The sequence below is a fragment of the Limanda limanda genome, chromosome 15 (assembly GCF_963576545.1).
Source record: "Limanda limanda chromosome 15, fLimLim1.1, whole genome shotgun sequence".
Lineage (NCBI taxonomy): Eukaryota > Metazoa > Chordata > Actinopteri > Pleuronectiformes > Pleuronectidae > Limanda > Limanda limanda.
Genome location: NC_083650.1, coordinates 24,440,860 through 24,463,836, shown reverse-complemented (window position 1 = coordinate 24,463,836; position 22,977 = coordinate 24,440,860). Strand labels below are relative to the sequence as shown.

The following is a 22,977-nucleotide window of genomic DNA, read 5'->3' as shown; positions in this document are numbered from 1 at the left end:
GTTTTCCTGACACGATGAAATAAAGATGAATCTGGTTCAAGTGTTTGTAAAAATAAAACCATGAATTCATCAGTTTTATATATCAACTCTAAATTCTCCACAACTCTTTAATATGCACGAAGCTCCTGCTGGTATCCTGAGTGTGTGTGTGTGTGTGTCTGTGTGTGTGTGAGAGAGAGTGTGGGTGTAATTCATGTGTTCATGATGATTGTATGTGAACAGTTTGTGTGTTGGTCCGTTCACACTCTTCTTCTCCACACACACACACACAGATTGTTTTCATCAGTGTCCCTCAGTGCTCGGACTGCAACACACTAACTCACCTCAGGGAGAAAAACAATGACCTGTGTCACACACACAGACTCACACAGACACACACTCACAGACACACACTCTTCTAACGTCTTCTGATCAAACCTCACAGATGAAAACTCTTGTGTCTTTTGTCTCCTCTTGTCTTTTGTCCATGTTTGTTCTGTAAGGGCTTCACTCTCTCTCTCTCTCTCTCTCTTTGTGCCGTGTTTACACCAACACATCTGCCCCCCCCCCCACTCACTCTTCTTCTTCTTCTTCTGTCTGGCGTCTGTCTCCTTGTGCTTATTAAGGCAAAAAGCAAAGAATGTTTCCAGCGAACACGTTTTTGTAACAACTTTAAACAATAAAGTGTAAAAGTGACTTCACTCACTTTGTCTGGTTTTTATTTGATTTCCCCTCGAAACCGAAGAAGAGTTGAAAACGACTGAACGTTGGACTTTTATGCATCAGAAGGACTTTTGATATATTTTTTAAATATGTTTGACATGTGACGTGTATTTATAGAGGAGCAGTGGAATGTGGAGAGAGAGAGAACACACAACACACGGGAGTCGACACACGCTCTCAGTTTTTCATATTGCACTTTATTCAGAGGCGGAGCCGGGCCGAGACCTCGTCACAGATCAACACTTATTGCTTTCAGGCTCCATCTCAAGGATCTTCCTCGGTGAAACTCTGCGTATGTACACGTTGGTTTTTAAATGACTTGTGGTGCTCGTGTGAGGCTGAAAAGGCAGAAGGACGTGAGACACCGATGGAGGCACGAGGTTTCACACAACACGAAGCTCAACGTGTGAACCAACTGGAGAAAACAAGGTAATGCACAGGCTGGTTTGTTTTTCCTACGTCACAGCGCGATGAACAGAGAAGTCTTCACTTTACATTATATATCTTTTTATATATTTGTTTTTTGACATAAAACTTCACAGCGTTGTTACGTCGCCTGATTAAAAGTCGTTAATCCAGAAGCTACAGAGACTAAACCTTTTCATCCCCGTTTGTTTGTTTGTGAGCAGGATGTTAAAATATTATATTAATACGACTCAAATGATTTCAGCCTCCAGGTTTTACTGCAGATCTTCACTTTAACATCGTGATCCTCGTGAACATTTTCAATTATTTGTATATAATACTGATGATTTCTGTAGTTGGTAAGATCTCTGAGACAAATGATGTCATCACTTTTATTAATGTCTTTACCAAATAGCTGTTTCTGGCAGATTTAACTTTTTGACGAGGAAACGGACAAAACCAAAATAGGATAAAAATCTGTTGTTTTCTCTTATGTGTTATAAATGTCTTTATGTAAAGTGACAGCTGTGATTATTTAGATATATAACATAAACCTCTGATATAATATAAGGAGCCTGTAGGGGGCAGTATATGCAAACTACACACACGTCCAGCAGTGCTGCACATGCATCACAAACTGTCCGTGCGGGTCGCATGACAAACGGGTCACATGACAAACGGGTCACATGACTGGGATAGAAACCAAACGGGATCACATGTTAATAGGGGGGGGGGTGGAGAAAGGCCTCAGTGGTCCAGTATGCGCAGGTTACCGGACACGATCTTGTTTTCCAGCATGGAGCCGGCGGGGATATCGATCCGGTCGCCGTGGTTGGCGATGATGATGACGGTGCCCTGTGAGGAGGAAGGGTCACAGGTTCAGGTCAGAGGTCACACCTGTAATTACATCCTTTACATGTCAAAATAAAAGTCCTGCATTCAAAGATCCTACTTGAAAGTGTTCCCAAAAACGATCAGATCAACACTATCACGTAACTTTAGATAAAAGAACATCAAACACCTCGTTAACTTTGACCTTGATGTTCTTCATATCTGATTCATAAATTACAGGATGTCTTCAACCCGGGATTTAATCGAAGCCGTAAATCAATAACAACCAGGATCAGAGACTTTATAACTAGAAGCTTTTGTTGAACTGGACCTGATGCGACAGTGGAAACCAGATTATAATCTCTCACGATGATGTTCAAAGGTCAGTTTCAAGATTATTCTGCTGTGACTCAGGACACCAGAGGTTTCACAGGGTTTGAAGTTCACAGTTTATCTCAGCATCTCGTAGAGAATAAAAGATCAAGAGGCCTCTGCACCTCCAGAACAAGTTTAACTTAGTGATTCCATTTATGACCTTAAAACGTTTCTTAAAACCCAATTTTTCCTACAATGATGCTCGAGGAATAGTCAAACAGATTGTTTTTAAAGACTTTTACCTTGAGTGAAACGTTCTTTCCAAACGTGACGTCTCCAGACACGGTGAGGTGGTCCAGCTCCAGCATGTCGGGGATGCTCTCAAAGCGAGTCAGGTATTCCTGAACCTGATCACATGCACATGAGACACACGATTACACAGAGGAAACCCAATCAATTAATATATATATATATACAATAATTTATTCTCTGTATCAACTAATGTTTTGCATATTTATTTTTGTATTTATATATTCCCTGTGTCTTTATATTCATTATTATATATAATCGTTTCTCCCTTTATTTCTATTCTCCCGTTATTGCCCTGAATGAAGCATAAAAATGTAAATGCAGGAAGTGTTTCAAAGACGTGTTAAACTCACATGGACAGACAAGGTGGAGGAGAACGGTACATTTCTTTTCACATTTGGTCTCTTGTGATTTTTGCTGATTTAAACATTAGCAGAGTTGAACATGTGCAGAATGACCCAGTTCCTCTGATCTGGTTCGTACCTGTGTGAAGGAGCTGCCCAGCTTGACGTGCGGCGTGGTGGGGAACTCCCTCTTCGGGCTCATGGTCAGCGAGCCGGCGTCCAGGCTGTACAGGTTGGACATGACCAGCAGCAGGTCGGACGTGGTCTTCACCGGCAGGAAGCGGCTGCGAGGGACGTTGATCCCCAGCGCGTAGTCGAAGCTCTTGATGGCCGCGCCGACCGCCGTCTCCAGCTGGACGACGTTCTGTCCTCCGTCGAGAGTCTGAGGACGGACAAAAGAACAAAGAAGAGAACAAAGTTTTCATTATAGAATGATGTGACAGAAATCAGAAGTATTTTATTGCCAAGTACGTTCACACATACAAGGAATTAGCTCTGGTTATTGGTGCAAACAATGAACATAGAAACATAAAACACGCAATAAATACAACATACATAGGAGAGCAATGAAAAATGGGAAACCAGTATATATTTACTCACTGTTTACTTCTTATTTACTCACTTTTTACCAATATTTATACAAAGTAACATTTATTTTGAGGTAAACATTTCTGAATAAAAATATATAAAAAATATAAAAAGTGAAGTAAAAAGTGAAATGCTAAATGCAAAACAGTGAACAGTGTCATATTGCAATATGCAATGTAATGCAGTATAATATAATATGATATGATATAATGTGTTAATTTAACACATCCTAGAGGTGGGGGGGGTGGAATAAAAGTCCGAGAAAGAAAGAAATGATGGAACAGTTTCCACAAACCCTTTTATCTCAAGTGTCTTTTACACAGTTTCAAAGTGTGTGAGGTCATAATGTGAAACTTCTCCTTTCACTGTCGACAGAGCCACACACTTAACACACACACACTTAACACACACACACTTAACACACACACTGAGACAAAGTTATCAGCAGTTACACAACACTCGTTATATGACGCTAGGAGAGTTTCCACCCAAGGGCTGTAAAATTACATTTATGGGCCGAGAAAGAACTACTCAGCTCAGCAGCGAGTTTATTACGAAGGTCGTCGATTTTCAGACCTTGAGTCGGTGCAGCCTCACTGGGGGGGTGAGGGGGGGGGGGGCAACATAACATGAAGTCAATTTGTTTTCTGCTTTTAACCGAACTGAGCTCTGAAGGACAACGAAGGAAAAATGTTCCCAACGAATCAAGACTAAATTCAACTGATTGAGTTTTTACTCACTTTTCTGTTCATTTCTTTGAACGACTCTTTGCATATTAAGAAGAAAACTGAAGTGGCTTTAGAAATCAAATGAAACTTTGACAATAATCTTTGGAGGTGGTGGTCTCTGTGGAGGAGACTGGTGAGATCTCTGTGCTCTGTTTCTAGCAGATGAATCTCTGGAAAATTCTGTCGTGTTTATTATAGAACATTAGACTCGTATCAGCAGCCGGACAGATTTATCTGATGCTGATATGACTGTTTCAGATCTGTGTTTATTAGTTTACAGATTAAACAATAAGATTACGATAAGATATGCATTTATATTCATGTTTCCTTAATTCTGTTTAAGAACTTTCCTTAAAAAGTTCTACATATTTGGTTGAATTCAGTCTCGGAATTATTTTCCTCCCCGATATTTGTAAAAGTTTCACTCTGAGCAGAAGCACAGTGAAAACAAACTGTCCCCCTTTGGTTTGTGTTGAGAGTGTAAGTGTGTTATTGTGTTAGTGTGTTAGTGATCTGGACATGAACTCGACTCTTCCCCCCCTCACACTATCTCTCCCTCTTCACGTCCCTGAGACCTTTGACCTTTGACCAGTCGCACGTCATCGTTTGAAAACCTCTGATCCAGTTTGTTCAGTTGCTGATCTATAGAATCACGTAGGAGGAGTTTTCTCTTTCTCTCCTCTGTCATCAAGTGTTTGCTCATTGTGGGAACTGTTGAGTTTCTCTCCTTTATTCTCTGAGGTTTTGAAAAGCGCACTGGACAAAGTATGTGATGTCATCCGGAGCCAAAGACAAATAGAGTTGAACTGCTCCACCTTTTCTTGTGTTGAATCAGACTTTTTACCTTTCAAACTCTCCCTCTGCTCACTCACACTGAGGAGTCGTGGTTGTTCTGCTCTCGACTCACCTTGGGGTTGACGATGATCTCCATCTTCATGGCCTTCTGTTCCTGCAGCCTCTTGATGGCAGCCAGAGAGATCCACAGGTTGTTGGTGTTGAAGATCTTGAACTTGGAAACCGATTTGAACTCGTCCACGTGGGCCTTGGGCACCTGAGCGATCTCCAGCAGACGCAGTTTTCCTTCGTACTGGATCAAAGTGCCGCCCTGGAAATCAGGACAGGGATCTTGTTACAGAAAGTCCTCAAACTCAACACGGACATTTCCAGAAGTGAGAGTATGAACCATAGATATCATATATAAAGACTAGATGTCTTGTTCGACGGAGCCGGACGTCCGCACATGGCGGCCATCTTGCTACGGGGCATCTCGCTCACCCATAACATTGTGTTGGTAGTGGTAAATAACCATAACTTGCTCAATTTTCAACCGATTTTTAAACGATCTGGTTTGTTAGAGATGTAGTTATGACCCTGCATAAATTATTCCTTATGTTTTAGAAAATAACATAATTATTCATAAGTATGCAGTGTCATATCTACATCTCTGACGTTTATAACAAACCAAACCGTTTAAAAATCGGTTGAAAATTGAGCAAGTTATGGTTATTTACCAACACAATGTTATGGGTGAGCGAGCTGCCCCCTAGCAAGATGGCCGCAATGTGGTGACGTCCGGCTCCATCGAACGAGACATCAAATCTCTATATATGTCTATGGTGCTAACGGTCAGTTAGCTGTGAGCTAACTGACCTTTAGCACCGTTTGCTACTAGCACGTCACGAGAGATTCAACGTACATCTGACTTTAGTACATGAGATGATGTGAGAAGCTCAAACTCACGTTGACAGTGAACGCACCACACACGAGTTGAAACAGGTCACATGACTTCACCTGAACTGTTATAACGTCTTTATTAATCTGAGCTGAAAGATGGAGACTATTACACTAAATCCTTCATCTGTTACTTATTCATAACTCTTTACCTCCTGTATTTTAGTGAGCCCTTGCAGTGTCATATCTACATCTCTGACGTTTATAACAAACCAAACCGTTTAAAAATCGGTTGAAAATTGAGCAAGTTATGGTTATTCACCAACACAATGTTATGGGTGAGCGGGCTGCCCCCTAGCAAGATGGCCGCCATGTGCGGACGTTCGTCTCCGTTGGCCGGCAACGCAGACGAGACATCTAGCCTTTATATTAGGGCTGGGCAAGTTAACTCGTTTTAATCGAGTTAACTCAAGTGATGAGTTAACTCGATTAATTATTTTATCTCGCAGTAACTCAGGTTTGATTATTTATTGTTTTATTGTGAAAGTCAGGCTTTTATTTTGTGAAAGTCTGTTGCTGACTGCTGCGGAACAGGAAAAAAGAAAATAATTGGCGGATAAACAATCGAGTTAACTCATCACTTGAGTTAACTCGATTAAAACGAGTTAACTTGCCCAGCCCTTCTTCATATATGATATCTGTGGTATGAACCCCCCCCCCCTCCTGCTCCACGTACCTTGACGTCGGCGCGCGTCTTGTCCGTCACCTCCATGACGAACTCGCAGCGCTTGCCGTTGGGCTGGCTGACCAGGTGGTGCAGGATGTGCAGGTCCACGGTGGCTCCCAGGTTGTCGATGTTGGACACAAAGATGTACTCCTTGCCCTGTTGGATCAGCTGGTCCAACAGGCCCGAGTTGTAGAAGCTGGCGTAGATGTCGCCGTGGCCCGGAGGGTACCAGCCTTCTGTGCTCTGACCGTTCATGTTCAGGCTGGAGGCCACGGGGAGGAGGGACTCCTTGTCGATGCGAGGATACCTGGGCCGAGGAGGAGAAGGGTTACAGAGTTAAAGGAGATTTAAACGTTATCCCATTTGTTTTGCACAATTTAAAAGAAATCACTTTTTCTGCTGAGTTCCAACAAGCACGTGTTCAAAATAAATGAACTCGTACTTCACGGTCCCCTGCTGTGAAAACTCAGGCAACATTACAGATGAAAACCAGCACAAAGAGAGAACTTGGATCCACGGAGGTTTTGTACACGAGAATCGGAGAAAGGTTTTTTCCAGCAGAGCAGATGAGGCAACAAGCCAATGAGTTGAAACCATTAAAGTGATCAAAGGGTTTTATTTTTTAAGAAGGATCCGCGTCAGGTTGTGTTAACAGAGCTCATCGTGGGGGGTGGGGGGGGGGGAGGGGGGTCAGCTGCACTGTGGAGACACGCAGGACGTCTTAATGGAGGATTTATAAAAGCTCTGGGAAGAAGTTTCAGATGAGTGGTTCATCCACGTCATTTCAGGCTGAAGCTCGAGAACATTCTCATACTTTCACTAAAATTATTTCCTGTCGTGGATCCACCACTGATTCCTCTGAAGAAACATCAAACATCATTCACATCATGAGTAGTGATCATTATATTCTCATCTTTTCATTTCTGCTGCAGCTCTGTTTCTCCAGACGGGTTCTGTGTGTTCAAACACTTCTATTCTGCTCATCAACAACCAGGATGTGTTCTTTAGCTAAAAAAAATAATGAAAGTGCGTGACCAGTGTTAGTTGGAATTTGTTTCACTCTCATTACTTTCACTTTGTTCTCATGCTGATTGACATTTCAACCGTTGAAGCTCAATCCTCGAGCTTCGTACAAACCGGCTTTGCACTCAACTCCTTCAGGCTGAGGGACACACAACAGCTCTGAATAATTCAAAGGAAACAGTAAATAGCAAGTTCCACTTGACTGACAAATTAGAGACACCAGTGCATTAAATATTTACATCTTGCGCCATAAATCACATGACATCTCCTGCCTGGACGCTGCTGTTTCTGACAGTTTTGGTCCCGAATGATGGACATCACGCAGCAGGGGACATCACGCTGAACACACACCAGTTCATTAAGAGACGACGCTCAGTTTGACTCCAGTGAAGCTAAATGGAAGCGACAGCCTGTGATAACATCTGCCGCTAATGATGCAGAAATCCATGAACTAATGTCCAAGTCTTTCTTCATGTTTAATGGGCGGTGTGGCCTAGGGGGTAGAGTGGCCATTCTCCAACAAGAAGGTTGCTGGTTCAATCCCCACTCTTCCCCATCTGAATGCCGAAGTGTCCTTGGCAAGATACTGAACCCCTAACTGGCCCCTCATAAATGTTGAGTGTACTAAAAATGTAAGTCGCTTTGGACAAAAGCGTCAGCTAAATAACATGTAATATAATGTAATGTAATATTTGTTGTGACAGAAACATAACCTCAGTTTTCCCTTGGTACCGGTTGATGTGAGTCTGTATCACATCAGTCCAGTTGTGTGTTTTAAACGTACACGTGCACGTCTGAAGGCACCAGCGGACCTTCAGGTCAACACTTCACTCGACGTGTTGTGGACGTTCTCACCTGCTCTGGTTGAAGGTGTGGATCTTGACCCGGTGGTGCGTGTACTTCTGCAGGATCTTCTTTGTGTCTTCGTCTGTGTTGAAGGAGTTCATGAGAACCAGGGGCACGTTGGTGTTGTACGTCTTGTTCAGGTGCTGTGGAGAAACAAGCAGACTCTTTATCAAGTCTCCAGCAGCAGCAGCAGCATCCTGAACAAAAGATAATACACATTTAAATATGAGTGATCGAGATGAACAGTCTATGCTCATTAGGGATGGGTATCGTTTGGTTTTTATCCGATACCGGTTCCTAACCGATACTTTTAAAACGATACCGGTGCCTAAACGGTGCCTGAACCGATACTTTTTTCAAAAAAGTGCACAAAACGATACTTGACTAAGAAAGGCTTTTTTATTGCCAAATATATTAACTGTATAAAGTAGATTATAAATATGAATAAATACAAAACCCTTTTGAACTTAAAACTATGAATAACATACGAACTGTTAACAAAAGTTTACACTATACTTAAATAAATAAAAATAAATACAAAACACACACACTCTGACTCGTGACTGACTTCGGTGCCTGAGCCAAATGAAGACTGAGGGTCGCTTTTCCATCACTCGGAGACCCCCCCCCCCCGTGTCTCCGCGGCTGGGGCTGTCGCAGGCAGGCTTCGGCCCGCCTTCGCCCCCCTAAAATGCGGTACCGAAATGAGGCACCGAAATCTCCGTTGCATTTCGGTCCGGGTAGGTACCGGTTGTATTGGAACCGGTTCCATATTGGAACCGGTTCTCGGTACCCAACCCTAATGCTCATATAAAGCATTAGGTTAGAAGTGTATTTGATTTATTTACTTTGGCATCATAGACACTTAGTTTGACACTTTAGCGACTAACGATGAGCACAACAGAGTATAAATGAATTATTGGATTAGTAAGACCCATTAAAAACTTTTAACCAAGACAAGAGACATTTTAAATGATCTAGGGAGGAATTCCTGTTTGGAAAAAACTAATGTGAGAAATAGTTGAATTTCCAACTGTCAAAGAAAGAATTCAAAGACAAAGACCCATCCACAGTCACAGTGTCACACCTACAGGTCTGTGCTTCCTCATACTGGTCATCATGAACAGGACGAAGGATGCATCATAGAGAATCAACAATCCTCCCTTTGTCCACAAATATTTCACCTGAGACTAAAACAAGGCTTCACAAGTCCTTATAAGACAAATAATGACACCTGATACCTGCACATATGGACACGTGAGTATTGTTCTGGGACAGACTGTCTTCAGCTTCATAGATCCACATCTGTTCACTGAACTGATCCAAAATAAATGTACATGAATGGTGGCTGAGAGAGGTGTTCACACACAGGAGATGTGGTTGTTGGATCGAAATGTGTGTGCGTGTGTGTGTGTGTGTGTGTGTGTGTGGGGGTGTGGTAGTGTGGGATCCATTTTCTCTCATTCTGAATTACCAAGCTCAGTCAGGACGTAATCTGACCTGAGGAGAAAATGGAGAGCGGTGAGTCGCACAGAGAGAGCAGTGTGCTGGGAGGAGGGGAGCATCCTGTGAGGCCATTACTAAACACACACACACACACACACACACACACACACAATGCAGTCACACACACAATAGAACCTCTGGGCACCGCACACAACAACACCTTCATATAATGATCGTCGTCATCATTACACACAGATTTGTGATGTTAAACAATTAAAAAAACAAGTTTGTTCTATGTAGGGATTAGTACATGCAGTCTTTAAACTATTACCAGGTAAACGCCTTCTTCACACACACACACACACACAGACACACACACACACACACACACACAAACCCCTCCTCCAGTACACAGTCATCTCTGTTTCCCGGCCAATCCCACAGACCTGGCCGGCCTGAACAGGAACAGGTCCTCTTTCACCAGATGTCACACTGAACTCCTTTCAGGACACTCAGAAAAGCACACGTATTCCCCACGGTGCCTCAGATACATGCAGGCTTGTGTCTCAGTGTGATACGAATGCAGGATTGTGCAATGAGAGGCGGTGGCTGTGCTTTAGTTTTTCCTCCCCGACACGTCGCTCGTTGCTTGAAGTCATAAAGTAAAGTCTCAGCTTCTCTCGTGGGATCGAGAGAAAACCCGAGTCCTCTAATGACATCAGAGCAGCGACCACTAACACAGCACAGATGCTTGTACTACATCAGATAATGATCCTTTTCCTCCACCTATGAGGTCACAGCCACAGTGTGACGGTGCTGCTGTGACAACCATTTCCCAACGGTCCAACGGTCTAGTGAGTGAGGAAACTCCTGTAACTGTCGACCCTGCTGCCAAGTCCACAGAGCCACAGAGATCTGTGGAGCAGGATTAAAACTACTGAGTAAGAGACTGAGATGGAAAAAACGAACCAGAACCTGAAAAGATCCTTCATTTCCTCCACACTTTAGATCCATATATGGTTTGTACGTCTGAATTACATTAGTGTTTTCCCCGCTGAGGTTTGGTGAGAGGGGGAATGTGTCCCTCAGCCTGTCTGTGATTCAAACCCTGTGTCAGTTCTGCTCCGTCTCCACAGAGAAGGAGCGGCTGTGATCTCCCAGCCTGAGGTTCTCATTCGTACGGTTGGGCAGCGTCTGTTTGTTTTTCTGATACCGGTGCTAAATTAATACTTTCAAAAACTGTTCCGGTGCCTAAATGGAGCAGAACACTTTCAATGCTTAATAGAGTAAAACGCTCCGGCTCCAAACTCATCATAAGTTGTCTCACCACCATCAGGACCAGGGACACCCAGACTGCCGGCTGATATGCTCGGTAGTGGTGGGGGAAAAAATCGATTCTGTTCAGTATCGCGATATTTTGCGCCTGCGATTATATCGATACTGTAGCACAAAGTATTGCAATATTATTTTATTATTTTAATACTTTATTTATAATTATATATGTAACAGCCCCTGGCTGGCAAAGCATGACGAGGAGAGTTTCAGAGTTTAAAAGATACCTAGTGTGAATGTGGAAAGGATGTTCTCCACTGCAGGAGATATAGTAACGTTCCAGAGGAACTTTAACATCTGAGCATGTTGACCAACTCCTTTTTCTGAACAATAATGCCAATATTCCCAAATGAATTTAACATTTTGTGTCATGACCTTGCAGCAACTGGACTGGACTCTAGTAGAACACATTTGTTTATTTTTCTCAATTTGATTGAAGCTCTAGGTTACTCTTATTTATATGATTATTCTCAGGTTTATGTTACTCTATTATGTCTGCTTGATGTTACTGTATTGTATTTAAATAATTGTAAGTTATGTGCTGGGAGCTCAGCGTTCATGTGAGAGGTCTCCTATTCAGAAAATAATTATAAAGGTCCTGTGTCCTGAGTGTTCAAGGACAAAGTTTTTGCACTTCAGTTAATGTGTAGAAGACAATGTTGTTCACAGAATTAAATGTGACATTTGAAGTGAGTTGAGCAGTCTTATTTTCCTCATTTTTTTGTAATGCCTTTGAATAATATGGGGGACATGAATCGCAGAATCGCAATACTATTGAATCGTCACATTTTTGCCAATTCCCGTCCCTAATGCTCGGGATGGGCTCAGGCAAACACCGAGCAACCCTCTGCTTTCTCTCCACCATTCCTCCACTAAAATGCTGCCCCCCCCCCCTCCGTTCCCTAAGGCCTTGAAGACCATAAATACCTCTATCTGCTGCACAGTGAGGTCCAGGAAGGTGTTCTCGTTGCGGACGCTGATCAGGCTCTTGGGGCCCTTACAGCCCATGCTGGTGCCCAGGCCCCCGTTCAGCTTCACCACCACCAGCTTGTTCAGGCAGTCGGCCACGTTGTCCGGCAGGCCGCGAGCCTCGATCCTGTCGTAGGGCTGGATCTGAAGGAGAGAGAGAGAGAGAAGGAATACAACAATCTGTCAGATGGAGGAGTGAGCACCTGGAACCCATCCACAGGATATTTAATCTACAGCAGAGAGAGCACAGTGATGGATTATGGTTTTTGGATTGACTGAGATACGAGCCAGCGGGATTTGAGATGTTACACAACATGGCAATCAGCTTCAGTGGAGGAGGGAAAGAATCACGCACGAGTGGAGTTTAACTACACTGCTCTCGCCAGAGTGCAGTGGAAGAAGCACAGCGCTGCATAACGAGATGTTTAATGTGTTGTTGATCAGTAACAGTTCCACATTTTTCCATCAACCCCATTCAGATGGGGGGGGGGGGCAGGGGGGGTTAGCTTTAAGAATAAAAAAAAAACCACCACTGTGTCTAAACAGATTCAAGATGTGAGAAACCACAAGTCTCTCCTCGGGCGCACGGAGCCGCAGCATCACAACAATGTAGGAAACCGTCTGCAGCTCGCCATCATTTCTAGCGCAACACACACACAGACACACACACACACACACACACAGACATACAATGACCTTTACAAACTGCAGGGCTGCATGCCATTAACTCTGCCTGCAGGACCGTGTGGGACATTCCAACATTTTTTAAAAATTATTATTACAGCCTCCAATCCTCCGCCCAAGGACAGGAATGGTGCAGAGCTCGTTGACTGAAATCATCTTTTGTAACTGATGTATACTTATATAATATTCCAGACATCAATGCTTCACAGGGAGAGTTAAGGTTGTACAATTAATACTTAATAAATACCTTATACCTGCTAACAATACAAAATTTAATTGAATTCCTGGACTCTCCACTCGTTCAGATCCGCTGAAAAATTGTAATTATTCTCCTGGCCCTTGTGTCACCCTTCCAGTAAGTTTAGTGTAAATCCATTTAATAGTTTTTGAGTAGTCCTGCTGACAAAGAAGCAAACCAGCTCCCAGGGGTGGAAACATAACCTGCTTGGCGAAGGTAACAGAAGTTCTTACGCGGTTAATCTGTTTTGAAAATGGCAAAACTTTCATTTATATAAGTAGCAAATACACCACGAGCCATATAGAATATATTATCTGGTTGTTTGGGAGTTATTCACCTGCATGTTCCTCACCACACCTCGTTAGACTCCGTTAGAAGCCAAACACGAACTGGTGATCGGTCTAACTTTGTCCAAACTGACTTCACGCAACCGAAAAGCTGCCGAATAATTTATCTGGTTCGAGGAGACTTTCGGTTCTAGTGGCTGATGAGAAAGTTTACTTTAAACTTGTGTTCTCATATTTCCATGTTAATCACTGGGATAAGATGCTGCCAAATGACGCCTGTTTATCCTCATCCCTCCATCTCACACACACACACACACACACACACAGTTTCCTACATCTCATTAGGGTGTGTAACTGTCATTTTCTATTTTACTTAGAGTTCCCTGTTTCACTCTTCTCGCCTCTTTCCTCTCCCAAGCTCTAATCTTCTCTCTGCCTCCATCTCTCTTTACGTAACACTCAGTTCCTCTTGTGCCCTTTGTGTGTCTGTGTGTGTCTGTGTGTGTGTGTGTGTGCGTGTGTGTTGGTTAAAGTTCGGTGCCAGACGAGGAACTGAGGAAGTTCTGTTAATGTTCAGTGAGACAGAAGCAAATATGTCTGAAAAATGCCAGTGAGCAGCTGAATCCGTTTTTCTTTGCACGGAGGAATTGGACCACTTCTTGTATTTGGTTAAGTTGAGGGGGAGGACGCATCCTCTTTGATGACTAGTGTTGTTTTAACTGGTAAAGCTGGTATTTATGGAATGTCGACCTTTACTTTCACGAGCCCAGTCAAAAAGAAATACTAAGTAGAGTGTATTCCTGTGTCAAGGCCCAACAGTCACCTAGGTTAAATCAAGCTGCACTAAATGCACAGATTCATAGATATCAGTCCCTTAAACGTCCCTTATCTGTAAACCACTAGTTAATGATACATTTAATATTAACACACGTGTTCACAGAGACTTTAAATTATACCACATGACTTTTCTCCCAGGTTCCTGTATTTGTGAATCAGTGACACTCTCAAGCGTTTCAAGGCTTTTTACGTTTGTTTTAACAGAGAACCTGCTTCTCGTTAAGGTCATGACCTCTGATGCATGGTCCCGATTACAAACGGCTGAGAAACAAGTCATCAACTATCGTTAAATAAACAAGTGAGAGCAAACGCCTCCTGACATTACAAAGTTAAGAGTCTTAGCAGCCGCTGCCTGGAGACACATGGTGCTGTTCATATGTGAACTTCTGTCACATGACATTTAATAAGAATAGAAATGGTCACAGGGAAATCATTTGATGTGAGCGCAGAATAAGAGTTTTCATGAGAGACGTTTTTTGAAAACCATGAGGAAACGGATTCACAGGAACTGGTGAAGAATCTGAGTGTGATGAAAACAATCTGTCTATATTTTTTTTCACCTACAAAACTAAATTTGAAAACACATGACTTTAAATTAATCCATCCTTCTTGAAAAGACAGATCACTGTAGAGACGATAAACAAGGAACAAGGAACAAAGAGCGATTAAGTTCACAGTCAATTAAACATAAATAATCAGATGCAGATAAAGTCTCGACTTTCTCTCTGTGTGGAGGGGAAGCGTGTTTTTCCAGGACAGGAAGATAACCTACTTAGTCAGGACCACTTCCACTTCTCAAGGGCTCAACATTACACAGCCTGACGCGTTCAGCTGAGTTCAACACAAAGTCCCAGCGGAAGAAAAACAAAGACGTTTCTCTGGGTTTGAAATTCAGCCTGGAAACCAACACTCCATCTACCTGCTGGCTTTTCTCCAGCTCTGCTCCTGACTGCTCAGTATTCTGACTCCTACAAAACTCTGCCTCTCGACCTCGAAGGTTCGTTCCCTCGAGATCAGTCCGCATCACATAAGTTTGCTCTTTTTAACTCTGCTGCACCTTTTTTAAATCCTGCACTTTGAAGCTGACACAAAACGTGGCAGCCTGGTGTTCAGGAAACCGACTGAGAGCAGTGAGAGCTCCGTCCCTCGTGACTGGTAAATAAGGAAGGACCTATGAAAATGTGCATTTCCAGCAAGACAAAAAGGAAATCCTGCATGGAACACTGATGACAGGAGACTTTGACTCTGTAAGTGACCGACCACAGTGCTTCTGTGGTTCATTGTCAAGATCCTAGTGATAGTCAATGCAGGGAGGTCTGTTCTGTAGGTGATGGCTGATGTTACATTAAAGTGGTACAAGAGAGGAAAACAAAACCTCTGTGGTGTTGGCAGTTAAAACATTATGTCTTGGTCTGCTCGACAGGTTTTGTCCGTGTTAACACGCCGTTAACCAACATTAATATTTGCATTTGAGTCAGTAACTGTTTGTTTCCCCCCGCTGAGCGCTCAGTGTGTGACATGTGTTCCTTCCGGATCCACACTGAGCTCAAACATGGCCTCTCTGGAATCTGCCTGATAGAAATCCATCAGAGTGACGGAGAACTTTAATCCCTGAACACTTATGTACACAAGTGGTTTATAATGTTCCTGTGAAGCTTTTTGATTCTGGTAAATTAACCACATTTTTAATAGAATAAAAACAATTCACCATAACTGAATAAAGGATTCATAGTGGATGAATACAACTAATAAAGGATTTGTTGAAGGTTTAGTTTGTCATGTTTAAGTAAAGATCAGGGACAAAAGCTTGTGTTGTGACTCCATGTGGATTTCAATGGGGATTATCAGGGCGTCTATTACTCAAACTACCAACAGAGATTAACAACTGTGTCGGTCAAAGGTTCAAGTACCAACTTTAATGTAAGATAACCTTATCTCTGAGGCACCTTTGCGTCAGAGAAGTGTATGTACTGTCGTAAAGGGAGATGGATTATCAATTGACACAAATATTGGCACATGTTTCCTCCTGTGAAATCCACTCCTGTCCAAAGTGGTTTTTCCAGTTGGTGGATTGCGATATGTGAACCAGTTACTATAAGAATGAATTGACTCACGTCCAGGATATTTTGAAACACAGGTTGTGTGCAACCACATGTGAGATGGTTTGTTCTTTTCAAATGCAGAAATGTAGAACAGTGATATAAGATGTGGCCTTGATTCATTTCGTTAACTGTGCAGGTTGCGTTTGGCTTCATCATGTTTTATACTTCTGCTGTTTTAGTACAGACACTGACTCATGGGGGAGAAGCTGCATGTGGTTGCCTTCATTTCGCAATTCAGCCTCCACGGTTCACCAAACATGAATCAGACAAACGACAACACTGTGTCGCAAACTTGGATTATTTTTTAAGACGTGTTCATTACGAAATACGTCAATTACGAACATTTTCCTGAAGTCCTCCAAAAGGAAATCTATAATTATTGAGAGTGATGTGAGCTGCTAAAGAGAAGATGTGTCATTCTGTTGGATCTGTGCAGTCGTGTTACAGATGGAGGTTCCAGCCTCAGGAAGTGCTGCACACGCAAACCGACAACCCGCCGAGTTCAATCCAGGCCTATCAGCAAGTTCCTGCCGTAATTAACATCAATTAGTGACGGCTGATATGACACTCCGCTGGCCGCGTCTCGGCACCGGCTCAGGATGAGAAGCTGCAGCAGAACGTTTTAGCAAATCTGCTTTTTATTTTCTCCCCTTCACTGATGTCAGAGTCGGCGCCCAAACGATATTTCACATTCACACATGGTAATGTTCACTGTCTTCTGAGGGGAGATGCTGCACCATAGAGCCTGGTTGCTTTAAAGAAGAAGGGTAACAATACGAGCACCTGGATCAGTCATGACACGGGTCTTTAGGATTTGGTTGTGAGCTTTTACTTGTAACACAAGCGGCATTATTCTCTTAATCTCTGAAACAGTGTTTGACACCTTTAGTAAGTCTGATCAGATCTTCTTGGTGTTCTCTATTGGATGTTCAAATACTTCCTGGCTTAGTTTGCCAATCCAGCAGATAGTGAGTGGCAGGTTTGGCTTCTGTGGAAACTGGAATATTGAGAAGAAAAGCCGCTACTTGCAGAAACATGTAGAGCAGCCAAGTGAAAATAAACACAAGGTCTTACTGGACATGAATCCAATGACTTTTAATTTCCTACGCCACCGATCTGACACCAAAGAAACACTCACCGAGTCCTCTGGAGGTCTTTGTATCTTGATCCACTCGACCGACGGCCCCTTCACCTGCAGGAATCTGTGGAAGAGATTCTTGAAGCCCTCGAAGTCTTTCCTGGACACCTTGAAAAACAAAAACAAGGAATATACGATATTTCAGGGTTTATTCATTCCAGGGAAAGAGGCGGAGGTTTGACAAGTCTCTCACACCGTTTTCATTCAGTCAGCCTCACTCTGTTCAGATTGGTCAACCCCTGCCAGCACATGTATGAAATGCCTGTGGGGTAGAGGAGCTTTACACTAAAACCTCTGTAACACACTCAGGGTAAGAGCCACTGAAGAAGCATCTGAATCGCCTACAATGAACAACTGCATTGATCTGCCAGAAAATCAAACAAGGTGTCGTCTTTAAAGAAACATTTAATTTTCCTCTTCAGCGTAAATCAGAGTTGCTCTTTTTGGTGCTTATACACCTGGCACTGAGCTTCTTATAATGAAGCCTGATCTAGGAATTGAAACTTCTGTTACTATGTGGGTTTGATTGTATTAAATTATGCAGTGAGGTGCCATCGCAGTCGCCACCGCAGTGGAACAAGTCTGATTACTTCTCAAAAGATCACTTACAAGAAGTGAACCTGCTGAACAAGCTCTGCTACACACGAGATTCCAACAGAGTTACTTTCTAGGCACAAGTGTTACGAGGTAACCGGTGTCTCTTGTCCATCTACTGACACTTTAAACCTTCACTGGAACTGATTTGAGATTTCACAAACAGCTTTAGTGTTTGATTTACAAAATCTGGCTCCATACTTTTATTTGCATTTCTGTGTGACTTGTCGTGCCAATTTCTACAATCAATCCCACTCTACCATTGAGGAACGAGACCCCAATCTCTTTCAGTATTGTCACACTTTAATGCTCAGAGCATGGTGCATATGAATAAGGTTAGTTTGTAATATGAACACCGATGGGAAACAGTTCTTTGTCTTTATACATTTGGCTCCTCCCTCCCATTCTGCCATCAGGCCCATATTCCCTCAGTAGAACAGGATACAGCAGGATGAAGGTTAAATTGCATGAGATTCAATCATGATCAATCAAAGGGGAAATAAACATGATCATATTGTGATCAAATGTTACATTTCCCTTACAATACTCAATCTGTTTGTTTGTTTGATTGAATCTAACTTTTTGTTTAAACAAGCCTGTACAAGATCAGCTGCAGATGAGACAGAATCTGGATGTGATGCAGTCGTTTTATTCATTTGGGAATTTGAGATTTGCATTAACATCTCTAGTGTTTGAATTACAATATCCTGCTCCATACTTTTATTTGCATATTCAGCTTTTTTTAGATGCCTCGGGAAAACTAATTATAGAGAATGATTTTAAATGTTTATTTAAATGTCTTTACAATGGAAAGAGCCTGTCCTCATTGTGTGGTTTAGTACAGGTTTCTACATTGGCTGTTTGCCATGTAAAACTATTAGAAAACTATTAGCACCTCAGGCAAATAGAAAAGTACTGTACACACCTGTTTGTGTGTTCGTTGTGGTGTGTGTGTGTGTATGTTTGGGACTGTCCCTTCAAATCCTCTCTCTGTGTGCGATTCTCTCTTTAGTGACGTCGGCAGATCGAGAGAGCCTGCTTGTCAACGTTTGATTTGGGCAAACCCCGACCTACGTACAGGATCTCAGCTGGGCTGGGTTTATATTATGATTCAGACGAAAAGATGTACGTACTTCCTGCGACTTCATCTCATATACCTAGTCCCAGAGTGTAGGCAGATCCCTCGTTGGCACTGTGTTCCAGTATGTGTCACTTTTGTGTTTGGCCAGTGTTTGTGTGCGACCCCACCACCCTATAAATCACAACCAGATGTTTGCAGAGAGTGAGTCAGTGTGGGCGCACCTCTCTCTCGGCCGCCGTGGTGGTGTCCAGCAGTTTCTCCAGCTCCGTGTGCATGGAGCTCTCCAGCTGCTGCCGCATCATTTCCTGGAACTGAGCCATCCCTCCGTTGGCCACTCCTTTGCTCAGACCTGGACGGGGGGGAGATAGAGGAGCGTGAGGGGATGAGGTTTAACACAGCTGCAACATATCAGGATTCTAACTTCCAACATATTCCCGCATCCTCAGAACGCTTCGTGACTCCACTTTTACTCATTTCAGTAACACAAACCATCTGTTTGGAGTCTGAACGAAGCCATTCCTCCATTCCAGTTTCACCTCAGGTCTTTTTTCCCCAATAGGGAATAGCTTCACTTTCAAAAATCCATCTCTAAAATTATACATATTTGTGTTGAAAACAGGATTATATGTTTTCATTTTAAAACCTGAACTACTGACCTTAAACACTATGTAGTTAAAGGAGCTGTAGTATTCACTGGCATCTCTACCAGCTGAATACCCCTCCCTTCACCCTGCCTTTCCAAGCCAGGAAGAGAATCTACAGAGGCCTTCAGGTGACGTAAAAACTATTTAATGTGCAGGACCTCCCTGGAGCCGCTGTTTGGTTTGTCCTTTAAGGGCTAATGTGAAAACATGAGGGTGAAACATGGCAGACCCCGTGGAGGAGGACATGTGTAGTAAAGAATCTGAGCTATCAAAGACTACAACGGTTTCAAGTGATTATATTCTCCTTGTACTAAAATGTTTAATGTATTCTGATTGCTTCACCCTGACTTGTGGTAGTAGCGTAATTACACATTAAACAAAGCACTGCCGAGCCTAATTATTATTAATTGTCAACCAGCGCACCTTAGTGCTGATGCAGCGAAATGAGAGGAATTCATTTGAGAGTTCTGATCAGATTTAAAAGCACTTGAGACCGAGTTTAAACCTCCGGAGCCCGTTTGGTTTCTGCACTGAGGGAGATTAGTGTTTTGATGATATCCAAATGGTTTGTTTGTTCAGATGATTGGATAAAAAAAACCAAAGCAAACAATATAACACAGTTACAACAGTTGTTCCAGCGGTGATAAGAGATTTAAGTGTAGCTTGCCTGGAGGAGTAATGAGTCAAATGAAAAATACACTGATATAAAACCAGTGAATTCAACAGATAACTTTGTGCAGAACTCCCACTAAACCACAGTTGAGTCAGTTAAACGTCAGAATACGTTTCAAATCAAATGGTAAATTAAGAATTTAGAGTTTATGACCCATCTCTAATGCGTATAAGAGACACAGTGTGTAGCAGAAAACTAGAATATATATATTCAACAATTCTGAGTCTTGTATATCGGCAGCTTCACGTGAAGGCATCAGTCCTTTAAACCTCCAGATCCTTCGGTTTGTGAGACAAACCTCTGAAAGCTACTGTGCTGATATGAATGAAAACTACAATACATTTCAGAAAAGCAGCAAATTCAGGAGAAAGAGATTAGTAACTGATGTTGGCTCTGGGAAATGGTTTTGGTAAATGAAGAAATGATAAATCACAGCTATGGTCCAAGGTTATAACGACTAAATTGAGTTTTTTTCCAGAATAATATATCTGGTTGTATTAATGTCATCTTTAATCTATAGCTAGTTATAACAAAGTTTATGTAAAATGTCAAGTCTGAATTACATTTCTTCCTAGAGGTTTGATGAAGAAAACATAAATCGACCAATATATCGGCTTCTGCTCCCAAAATCCACATCGGTCAATCTCAAGCACGTATTTAATTTCTAATATCGACAGTTCAGGGTGAAATACCTTCCACATCACTCACCTTCTAGATAAAGTGCCATGTTTCAGCTGCCAAGTATTTCAACAACAATACGGTTAAAAGATAAAGTCAATCCAGGGCCGATAAAAACGCAAAAATGTTTCCAACTATCAGGTCCAGAGTGTTATTGGCAGTAACATCTCCTGGAAGAGGTCAAATACAAAAGTTTCCTCGAGGCTCATTCATCAGCAGTCAGAGGTTTGCAGCTCCTTTCAGTCCGGTCAGCAGAGAAGCTCGGGAGGACCACACATCCTGAGCCCATCCACAGAAGGAAGGACACATAGATCCAATCCCAGGGAGAGTCTGTGGAGCCGGAAGGAAGGGAACCACAGATCTGAAGAGGTGGATCTCACAGTGTTCTGAAGAAGTGGATCTCACAGTCTGAAGGAAGGGAACCACAGATCTGAAGAGGTGGATCTTCTGAAGAGGTGGATCTCACAGTGATCTGAAGAAGTGGATCTCTCAGTCTGAAGGATCAGATCTGTGTGATCTGAAGAAGTGGATCTCACAGTCTGAAGGATGAGAACCACAGATCTGAAGAGGTGGATCTCACAGTCTGAAGGATGAGAACCACGGATCTGAAGAGGTGGATCTCACAGTGTTCTGAAGAGGTGGATCTCACAGTCTGAAGGATCTCTCGGTCTAAAGGATCAGATCTGTGTGTTCTGAAGAGGTGGACCTCTCAAGTGTTCTGAAGAAGTGGATCTCTCAGTCTGAAGGATCAGATCTGTGTGATCTGAAGAAGTGGATCTCTCAGTCTGAAGGATCTCACAGTGTTCTGAAGAGCTGGACCTCTCAGTCTGAAGGATCAGATCTGTGTGTTCGGAAGAAGCTGGACCTCTCAGTCTGAAGGATCTCTCAGTCTGAAGGATCTCTCAGTGATCTGAAGAGGTGGATCTCTCAGTGACCGCCTCTCGCTGCTGTAAACCACGTCACACTCCTCCGGGCTGAGACACTCAACCTCCGGTCACCTCCTTCCTCCTCCTCGGCCCCTCGCCGACATGTTATCGCCTCATTACGACGCAGCCTCCAATCACTCACACTGACAGCGAACCTCCAGTCACTGATTAACCGGTGACTCGATCCGCTCGACCTGCCTCCGTGCCCCGGGTAGCTTCTACTTCAGGCTGCGGGGATGAGGATGGACGGACGGACGGACGGGACACAGACAGAGGACGGAATGTGCTAATGGACACAGGAACGTCCGAGTCCGTGAACGCACCACGACGAGTTGTCGAGTGACGTGCGCAGCAGAAACCGTGGAGCTACGCTAGCTAACCGGAAGCTAGGAGCAGCACTAGCTAGCTAGCCGAGGGGGAAACGTACACACACACACACACACACACACACACACACACACACACACAACAGAGAATGTTTGTGTTATCATGTCTGCGTAGAGATTTGAAGCCGCTTTCTTACTGTGTGACTGCAGGATGCTGCCGGAAGAGGAAGTCCCCGGCCCGGGTGTGAAGAACCGCAGCGAGCCCGCAGAGATGAGAGGAAGGAGACGAGCAGCCGGAGAACTCTGGCTGTTTTAATTTATTTATTCTTCTTTTTCTTCAAAACACAGGCTTTCACTTGAAGACGAGCAGCTCCCGTTTCCCTTCCTGTCGCCGGATAAAAATGTAAAGCACAATAAAAGATAAAAGTAAAAAACAGAAGCCATTGGATGGAGGTTCACAGCAGGGCCCAATCGGGGGTCCCAGGAGGATGGCAGCCAATGAGAACGCTAGGATTTCCGTGACGAAAATTTCG

At 43.1% G+C, this 22,977-nt stretch overlaps 1 protein-coding gene across 2 annotated transcripts; it reads right to left on the bottom strand.

Annotated features, from left to right (window-relative positions):
* Positions 1-879: 879 nt before the first annotated feature.
* Positions 880-22,926, bottom strand: ugp2b (UDP-glucose pyrophosphorylase 2b). 2 transcript variants are annotated; one of them, XM_061087281.1, is made up of 10 exons: positions 22,642-22,926; positions 19,419-19,546; positions 17,523-17,630; positions 12,195-12,380; positions 8,499-8,632; positions 6,630-6,927; positions 5,130-5,327; positions 3,046-3,288; positions 2,556-2,660; positions 880-1,962 (listed from the first exon to the last, which is right to left on the bottom strand). In XM_061087281.1, exons 2-10 carry the CDS (start codon positions 19,515-19,517, stop codon positions 1,855-1,857), a joined length of 1,479 nt encoding a protein of 492 aa, XP_060943264.1. In that variant the 5' UTR covers positions 19,518-19,546; positions 22,642-22,926; the 3' UTR covers positions 880-1,854. The 2 variants fall into 2 exon arrangements, with proteins under 2 accessions (XP_060943264.1, XP_060943263.1); XM_061087280.1 differs by lacking the exon at positions 22,642-22,926 and adding an exon at positions 21,223-22,466.
* Positions 22,927-22,977: the final 51 nt, after the last annotated feature.

Bases quoted from the DNA above. Each gene is read 5' to 3' on its own strand.
- ugp2b (XM_061087280.1), bottom strand. The intron at 8,633-12,194 runs GTATTTATGGTC...GTTTCTCCACAG, and splicing joins TCACTGTGCAGCAGATAGAG to CACCTGAACAAGACGTACAA. The intron at 2,661-3,045 runs GTACGAACCAGA...GCATGTGATCAG, and splicing joins TGGGCAGCTCCTTCACACAG to GTTCAGGAATACCTGACTCG.